General features: G+C 35.7%; 1 protein-coding gene across 1 annotated transcript; it reads left to right on the top strand.

Moving 5' to 3' along the window:
• The first annotated feature begins 740 nt into the window (after nucleotides 1-740).
• On the top strand, nucleotides 741-7,111 carry LOC111387729 (U2 small nuclear ribonucleoprotein B''-like). Its single transcript, XM_023012314.1, has 6 exons — nucleotides 741-755; nucleotides 832-859; nucleotides 2,323-2,495; nucleotides 3,175-3,259; nucleotides 5,351-5,433; nucleotides 6,558-7,111. The coding sequence occupies exons 1-6, from the start codon at nucleotides 741-743 to the stop codon at nucleotides 6,837-6,839; spliced, it is 666 nt and encodes a 221-aa protein (XP_022868082.1). The 3' UTR covers nucleotides 6,840-7,111.
• The last annotated feature ends 1,908 nt before the right edge of the window (nucleotides 7,112-9,019 follow it).

Below are 9,019 nucleotides of genomic sequence, written 5' to 3'. Positions count from 1 at the left end.
GTATCTAGAATTGAAAATCTTATTCTTCTAAACTACTATAACTATCTTTAGAACTATTTATTATTTTAAATTGTTTAATTATTCATTTGTGTAAATACTATATACTGAATTACAAGATTCATTATCAGATAATTCTACAATATCACACTGATTTTTTTATTTATCAAAGATTTAGCTATATTTTCTCTTCTTTTATTTTTATTGGGACATTTAATAGCAAAATGTTTAGAATCCCTACAAATATAACATTTACATTTTTTTTTAATTTCTTAGCTTTTTAACATTTCTATTAGAATTTGGTCTTTTGCTTTTATAATATGTCATAATTTGTCTAATATTATACTTTTTCTATCTTTATATTGTCTTTTATATTTATATATTTTATCCTTTCTATGCAATTTTTCTTCTTCTTCTATAATCATAGGTATGTGGTGCCTATAAACCTAAACAAAAAGAATAATTTAATTTCTTTATTTGTTTTCTAGCTACTACTTTTATACAATATTCTTTTCGTTAACGACAGTCGGTAGGTTCACAGAAATAGAACAAGGACGATGCATAGAATTAAACATAAATAATAGTCTTTTGAGTGGTAATTGAATCCCTTGAAGTTATGATGAGATTTTGAGTAGTAATTGAAGAGGACATCGTAGGCTTTTCAACGGTATCAAAATCCGATGGTCTTGATAGTTGGAAGTTGTCGAAAAGTTGTCGCAAAAATCGCTCAATTATTTGAAGTGATGAGTGGTGGATGTGTAACTATATGAAAAGATGAGTGAGTATTCAGCAACGGGTGACGTTCAGTGAGCATTCGTTTAATTTACTGTAAAGAACCTCAATGAGAAAGTCAAGAAAGAAGGTATTTCTTTCACCCTTTTTTCTCTACTAGTATATTATCTTACTCCAGTTTTCTTGGTCAGAAAAAAACTTATCAACATGTTTCATTCGCCTAAGCTTTATTTTTTTATACATTTCTTGGTCTATATTTCCTCTAATGGGTCTTTCTCGCCGTCATTGCATTTGCATTATGGGCATTGTACCTTTAGCTACAAGCGTATCGTTTTGGTTGTAGGCAATTTTGTGTTTACAGATTTTGAGCTTTGAGAGTCTTATACCAATCCTTGGGGGAAAAGTATTATATTATGTGTTCCTGGCTATTATAATTTAAAATTTGCAAACTAGGGTTTTTCCATTTCTTCTTACTAAAATAATAATTTCTCCTCCTTGCATTTTCTCATAGGATGAATGGACGTTCACGTTTTGCTGGCACTTGTGTTTTGGATGTGGAATTGGGACCTTGGAAGTGGCATGGGAAAACTCACAATTCAAATTTGGATTATGATTTTCTGATTTCCATGCCTAGATCCCAAATTGAAAATCCTTGTTACCAAAGATGACATCAGTAAATCACTATTCATTAGCACCTGCACGGTCATGGGGTAGCTTGAACTAGTAGAAAATTCAATCTAGCTGTCAAAGGGTCTGATCCTTATGATCACTCGTATAACTGATGAATTATCTTCACATGTTACAATCATTTTACAATGAGAGCAAGCTATTTTGAGGCCTTTTTGGAATATGACATAAGGTTCATGGAAAAGAAATTGTTACTTTTGCACATAGCATAGTATCAGCTTCTTTAGATCATCTTTTACCAATTTGATTTTGTATCATATTACCTTCGTGTCAGTTTTGCTATTTTAAGTTTTTATTTTTTAAGCAAAGGGCTCAAAGATTTTTATTGTTTTTTAGATATGTTGGTATAAGGTTTATTACATATGTATGCATGGAATGGATACCCGTCTGTTGTGAATTAACTTTCTTAGGAGACAGATTCACATGCTTTAATTAAAGCATTTTATCAAGATTACAATTGCCTTTAATTTTTTTACCCCTTTATATTTTTGATTTAATCTCTTTTCTAAAACTTTTCCACCTACACTTTCTTAATCAATCAAGCGATAGGTGAGACTTGAAATTGCCTGGCCTTTTTTTCTTCATCTTTTACATTTTAATCACACTAGTGCTTGGTGGGGGTAGGCATTCACTTTCTAACTTGAGGCACTGGTTGCCTTCACATCTTATGTTAACAAAGACTTTCCATTCATTTCAATTAAACTCGTAAGCATATCTAGCGTGTAATCCCATCTCGAAAGTTGATCGAGAAAGGAATGATTTTTTTGCAAATCAATCTTGATAAAGACTTTGATACTTATTCTATTTGTTTCCCCTGAACATCGAGTCAATTGATGTATGCTCCATATAGCTTAGTCTAACGATTTTGAGGTTTATTTTCTTGCTCGTCATTAATATGTTGGACAGAGTTGAAGAGATCTCTTTATGCCTTGTTCTCACAGTATGGGAGAATTGTGGACATTGTTGCACTGAAAACTGCCAAGCTTCAAGGACAGGCATGGATTGTATTCAGTGAAGCGACAGCTGCAAGCAATACAGTGCGACAAATGCAAAACTTCCCATTTTATGATAAACCAATGGTGGGTACAATGAATTGCACCATATCTATGTATGAATTGGATATATTTATATAATAAATTCACTTTTTGGGGAGATATCCACTTGCAGTCTGTATAAGTATGTCCATTCTTCTTCCCTTTCCCCCACTGGGTTCTTGATTTTATGTTAGATAGAATACATTGTTTTTTCTGTTCATTGTTTGTTGGTACAGTCTACTAAATTAAAAGCGTTGATCATTGTTGATTAAATTCAAGTTTCATTTCTGATTATTCATCCTGGTCTCCCCTGGCCAATAAAAAACCAAATGGGAAAGGAAGAGAGAATTCAACCTGTGGGCTGAATTCTTCTCATCTCTGGAGAAACCATTTTTTAACGTTGAATTCAGTATCTATGTTAAATTAATCTTAGTTCTGTAGTTGGCATGGATAAAAATTTACTTCCATTTTATTTGTTGCGGTAGGAGTTTTGTCTGTTCCACTTAGTATAGTCGTCATTCCTTGTGCTTCGCTAGACAGATTCTGATCACACTCCCGTACATGAAACTTGGAAAGATTGAAAGTGGATAAAAGTGGCTCTCTCTCAAAAGGATTGCTTACTTCTGATTTCTCATTATTGAGATATATGTGATGTGAATTTATAATTCATGAGCTAAAATTTGTATTTTTTCTCTTTCCAAATATTTTTTGTTTGCTATGGCAGCGAATACAATATTCCAAATCAAAATCAGAGTGCATTGCTAAAGCAGAGGGCACCTACGACAAGAAAAAGAAGCAAGAGGAAAAAGGTAAGGCTGTGGTTGGTTTGGCGTTTTCGGGCCATTTTCCATTTTCCGTTTTTGAAAACGCGGAAAACGCGTTTGGTCCGTCGAAAATGCATTTTCGAAAACGAATTAAAATTTATAACTGAAAACGCAGAACGACTTTTTATCATATTGAGCGTTTTCAGTTATAAATTCTCAAAACGCGGAAAACACCCAAAACGAGCCGTTTTCGGGGAAGAGTAAAAATCGTTTTAAAATTGAAAATGGAAAATGGAAAGCTAAACCAAACGCACCCTAAAATTAGGCTGTCCAGCTTATTCATTCTATTCCTCCCTCTCTTCCTTTCTTTTAGTTATTGTTTTCAAAAAGTTTGCACATTTAATATGTACAATGGATCAGTGTCCTGGATACAAGATCTTGGAGCTTTGACATTCCTCTAACATAGTATGTGGTAGAACTCCAAAACCTGCGATTTACCTCCCTCTTCCCATTTTTTTTTCTCTCTAAACGTCAGAATGAATATGCTACAATACCCTCCTCTTTATTTATATTCAGGCTACAATTGCATTTGGAGATAATTCCTAAATTATTCCCAGGTGAACCAGTGGCTTGAATGTCCCTTTCTGCCCTTTTGCTTGATCTGCCCAATTTTCCCCTGGGATTCTATCAATACCCCATCCTAGAAATACCTTGTCCTCAAAGTGAAAGTCGGGGAGATGTTGCTTAGGAGATCAGGTGGCTTCTGAAGGGGACAATTATGTCTGTAAATGGTGGCTGCACGACTTGACCAGAGTGAAGAAAAGCCTGATTAAGAAAATTGGTTCGGTCCTCAACTTACTGGCCCTGCCCCTTCCACCATGAAATTTCCTCCACTGTTATTATGAGTTGGCCTCGTGAATCCAATCCGAATCATTCTCTCGGTTGTGCCTTTCCCTTTGCAGCATCATCTTCTCAAACCAATTCTATATCAATCCCCAGCTTTCCTCCATTGTTGATGTCATTTGCCAGGTAAATGCTTTGATACCAAATGGCAGAACTTCCAAACACACATATTTTGCTGAATTACTGAATGGAAATGGCATGAAATACAAGTTCGACAGGTTCTCGAGTGGACCTGCCTCTCTCCCTACTTTTCTCTCAAAACGTCAGGATGAATATGCTAGTATGCTACAATACCCTCCCCCTTTATTAATATTCTGGCTGCAATTGCATTCTAGAAGATTTCCAGATTATCCCCGTGTGAATTAGTGGATTGAATATCCCTTTCTGCCCTTTTTCTTCATCTCCCCATTTTATCCCTGGGATCCTATCATTATAAATATTCATCTACGTACTACATTGATTCATTTGCCCCCGTAAGACTTAGTAGTTTAATGCCTGCTGATAACTTTTGAAGCACAAGAAATTTTCGAAACAGTTAAAATATGAGAGATATTTTTGGTCAATTATTTTATGTGGCACATTAATTGGATTCTAATGGCTTACTCAAGCATGGTGGTCGCCAAAGAGAATGCAATTCAAGAGGCGTTTGATGTATTCAAGCTACCCCATAAATTTGACATGGAACAAAAATATATTACACGAAAAGAAAATGATGATAGAGAGGACATAGATTGAACAAATAAGTGACTTTGTGTTTGGGACTTGTACGAGGGGTTTGAGAATTGCCATTTTTCTTAAAACGTCAAACATATGATTTGTGTGGATACAGGTATAACATGATAACCGAAGTCGTGGAGGAATAGTATAGCCTTGAAACAAAGAAGAAATTTACAATCATTAGGCAAATTGTTGTGCCTGTTCGTGGATAGTAGTTTGTTTAAATTATACAATGAAATACCTGTGATGTCAGACTGAACAGCTTATCTTTTCCTGGAATATGGAGTTTAATAATCTACTAAGTAGAAAAGTGGGATCTGTGAAGCTTTAATTCTTTTATGTAATTACTCTCTTTTTCTTTTTCTTTTTTGGGGTGTGCATGACCTGTGTAGCGTTGAAGCTTTAGTGAATTTTTCACAAAGACATCTTGGTTTTGCCATCTCACTTTGCACGTTTTATTTATTGGCTTAACATTCTTTAATATTTTTTTTTTTTTTTTTTTTTTGGGTGATCCAGCTGAAAGAAAGACACGTGTTAGAGAGGGTCTGCAAACTGCCACTGGTAATGGTCCTAGCGCTGACACCAATGGAGGCCCACCAGTAAGTTCACTGCATTTGAAATTTTGAGTTATGTCAGTTACCTTTTACTCCCTTCCCCCCCTTCTGATGCTTATTAGTGTTGGGTATCGTATGAAATTTTGTCTATCTTATGTCGCGAGTAATCGAAGTGAATTTAGTATCGAAGCTGTTACTGGAATTAGCGAGTCTATGAGAAACTCATTTCGCCAGTGTTTGCCTTGTAGATCTTCCTCTATATCGTTTGTTTTTGGTCATGGCATTAAATTGTATTTGTTTGACATCTGCTTCTCATCATAGATTATATTTCATTCTTTGGTTTCTTGATAAGATAGTAGCTCTCTTTGTATTTTTGCAGTCTGCTATAACTATTTTTTCCCTTTTATGGAGTAAAAACTAGTTACCGTACATGACTTGGGTTTGTGAACACTATTTATTGTTAACAGAATTTCAAAAAGAAAATTTTGTATGAAAGGAAATGAAGTAGAGATGGTTGTTTCAATTGGTACATTGTATGTATTTAAGTAAGTATTGTTGCGATATTATTATATCCGTTATGTATATTGAATATGAATTAATCTAAATGTCCAGAATAGAGATTCACAGAATTGTGCCAGAATAGAGATGAAGGCGGGTCCCACATGTGTATAAAAAATTGGCAACAAATTGCTGGTCCCACGTGATTGTGTCTTTCCTGTAAGAATTCTGTAAGCCAAACATTGTTCATTGAATATTTGCAGTGCTTCTATGTGTAATAAGCCAACAACTATGACCTACTGTGTCTCACCCATATGTCCCTGCTTGGGGGCCCATCCTTTGTCAGCAGCACTGTCCAAACTTCCGGTCACTCTCTCTCACACATGCCACACAACTCATATACGTGCCAACTTGTACCACTTGAACTATGACTGTATGACACGAGCGATAATCATCTGTTCTTGGTCTACATATTGGCAGATTTAACTGGCCAAAATCCTTAAATGTCAATAATAATTATTCTTGCTGTGGGTATTCATTGGGAGTTTTCATTTCTTTGTGCCAAGAAAAATGACTTTGGCTTCCTGTATCTCTTCCTAAATTTCCTATTGGGTATAACATAACATTTTTATTCTACTAACTCATTTTTGGGGAAAAAAAATTATTTGCAGGCTTTGTCTTGGCAAGCAAAGTCGGGTGCACAAGAAGCAGCTGCGGAGCCGAACAGCATACTCTTTATACAAAATTTACCATACGGGACACCTTTTTTGATGTTAGAAGTTCTTTTCAAACAATACCCTGGCTTTAGAGAAGTTCGAATGATTGAAGCAAAGCCAGGTATCGCCTTTGTAGAGTTTGATGATGATTTGCAGTCGTCAGTAGCCATGCAGGCACTTCAAGGCTTCAAAATCACTCCGCAAAATCCCATGGCCATCACCTACGTGAAAAAGTGAGCAATATACTTTGTTGACCTAGTGCCATGTTTCTGTTCTGCTTATCATGACAAGTAACTGTATCCGTTGAGAGAGATGTATTGAGTAGACTTATGGTAGTAGAAGCCGATCCTTGTCTAGTCTCATACGTACTTTTGATAAACATGTACGTCATAGAACCTGCTTTATTGCATATGCGGGGAAGTAGACCGAGCTGTACATTTACTATAAGCAGATTGAATCTGCTTCCTTTTGTTGTTCCTAGTGAGTATTCACTTTCTACAAGCACGTTTCATGTTGCGCAGACTGTATCTTGTATACAAAAATCTGCATTTAATTGTTTATTAAAATTACAAGGCATGTTTGACTTGCAGTATGAACATTCTGGACAACACATGAATGTCAGGTTCTCTTCTTCCTGTAATGTCATCGAGCTGAGTCTATTTCACCTTGCCAAACATTTCCAAAAGTTCAATAATGTTGGTTCTGCAAGTGTTCTTGGCAAAACATCTTTAGTTTTTATTGTGATGGTTTGCTACCTAGCTGGTGATGGTGCCATTACCCCATGTCTCTTTAGGCTCCTCTTTGTAGAAGTTATTTATCTATAAAGCATGAAACAATGTGCCTAGCTATACAAAAGATTTTGAAGATAAAAAGCAATTTTTTCTATAATTTTATTTTGGGCAACTTTAAATGGGTAATATGATTTTCTGTCATGTGAACCATAATATATTTTATTTTATATGTTTAGCTCTGCCTAAAAGTTATTTTTTCAGTCAGATAACAATTGTACTTTTTATAAATTAAAAGAAGAAATTTTTTTAAATAACTTTGAATTTTAACTTGTAACTTATCAGCTTTCAACATAGGCGGGCTTTGTCAAAAAACTGTTGTATATTACTTACTAGCATAAGTGTTGAACTTTGAAAAACGTCGAACTTATAGTGAGTAATGTACAATAATTTTCAAAATTCAGTAGTCAAAACTCGATATTTTAAATTTTATTGAGCAATTGAAGACATATATCTAATTTCAAGGATTAAGGTTTGACATTTTAAATTTCAGTGATCAATCAAAGATATGGACCTAAGTTCAGTAACCACTGAAACAATTAATTCGATAGTCCTGCTATTCAATAATAAATCTCATTCCAAATATACCCTTCTATCCCACTTCAATTTTAAAAGCCCACCCTTCTCCTGGCGCCAATTTCCTTACTTTCAAGAATCAACGGTTTTTCACATTTTACTCTAGATATCTTGCTTCCACACTGAAATGCACAATGGAGACGCCGACACCGAAGCCCCCTAACCTCCTCCTGAGCAATATTCTGGTGCGCCTCCTCTCCTTCGGTGTTCTCGTGCTCCTCGCTCGTTTGGCTTACGTCATAACCGTCAAGGGACGATCTTGTGATTCCATTGACTTCTGCTTCTTCCCTCAGTCCGTGAAATACAATATCGCAACATCCACTACTACCACCTCCCCCGCCGCTGTCGTCGCTGCCGCGAACATCTTTGTCGTTCCTTCCGCCCGCCTGAAAACCTATTATTCCTCCATTTTCCTAGACCTAATTGCTCAAGGCTTCCTATCGCTAAATTCAAAATCTCTCTGCATTGGGGGTATTACAGGAGAAGAAATTATTGCGTTGAAAGAGATTGGAGTGTTTAACTCCGCTGGAATTTCGTTGAAGAAATCGTCTCGGCCGTTTATACGATTCAAGAATCAGACATTTGGTTTCGTGTTTTCAAGTACCGCCGGACTGGATGAGGTGGCGAAGCCGGTGGAGTTTGCTTCGGAAGTTTACAGAACCCTAAAGCATGGCGGTTTCTTCGTTGTCCATACAGAATCAGCCAATGATGAGTACAGTCTCGCCTCTTTGCTTCAATTATTCGATTCTTTTACAATGATTAAATTGAGCGAAGTTGATGGTTTCGATTCATCATCTCCATTGATTCATGAAATCATCTTCAAGAAAGAAAAAGGGGTTTTCAGATTCAATGAAAATGAACGGTTCTTGAATGGTGATTCAGTGAGTAAATGCTCTGTTCCAAGCTATAAGCATAAATTGATCAAAAATGCAGAGCCGTTAATTAGAGAAGAGCCATTGAAACCTTGGATTACATTCAAAAAGAATATAAAGAATGTGAAATATCTGCCTTCCATGGTTGATATAAGCTTTAAGAATCAATACAGGTATGTGG

The sequence above is a fragment of the Olea europaea genome, unplaced genomic scaffold (assembly GCF_002742605.1).
Source record: "Olea europaea var. sylvestris unplaced genomic scaffold, O_europaea_v1 scaffold4205, whole genome shotgun sequence".
Taxonomy (NCBI): Eukaryota; Viridiplantae; Streptophyta; class Magnoliopsida; order Lamiales; family Oleaceae; genus Olea; species Olea europaea.
The sequence above is the reverse complement of the archived record's forward strand: the minus strand, read 5'-3'. Positions and strand labels throughout refer to the sequence as shown.

Coding starts and splice junctions, on each gene's coding strand:
- LOC111387729 (XM_023012314.1), top strand. Junction 860..2,322: donor TGAGAAAGTCAAGAAAGAAG/GTATTTCTTTCA, acceptor TATGTTGGACAG/AGTTGAAGAGATCTCTTTAT. Junction 5,434..6,557: donor ACACCAATGGAGGCCCACCA/GTAAGTTCACTG, acceptor AATTATTTGCAG/GCTTTGTCTTGGCAAGCAAA.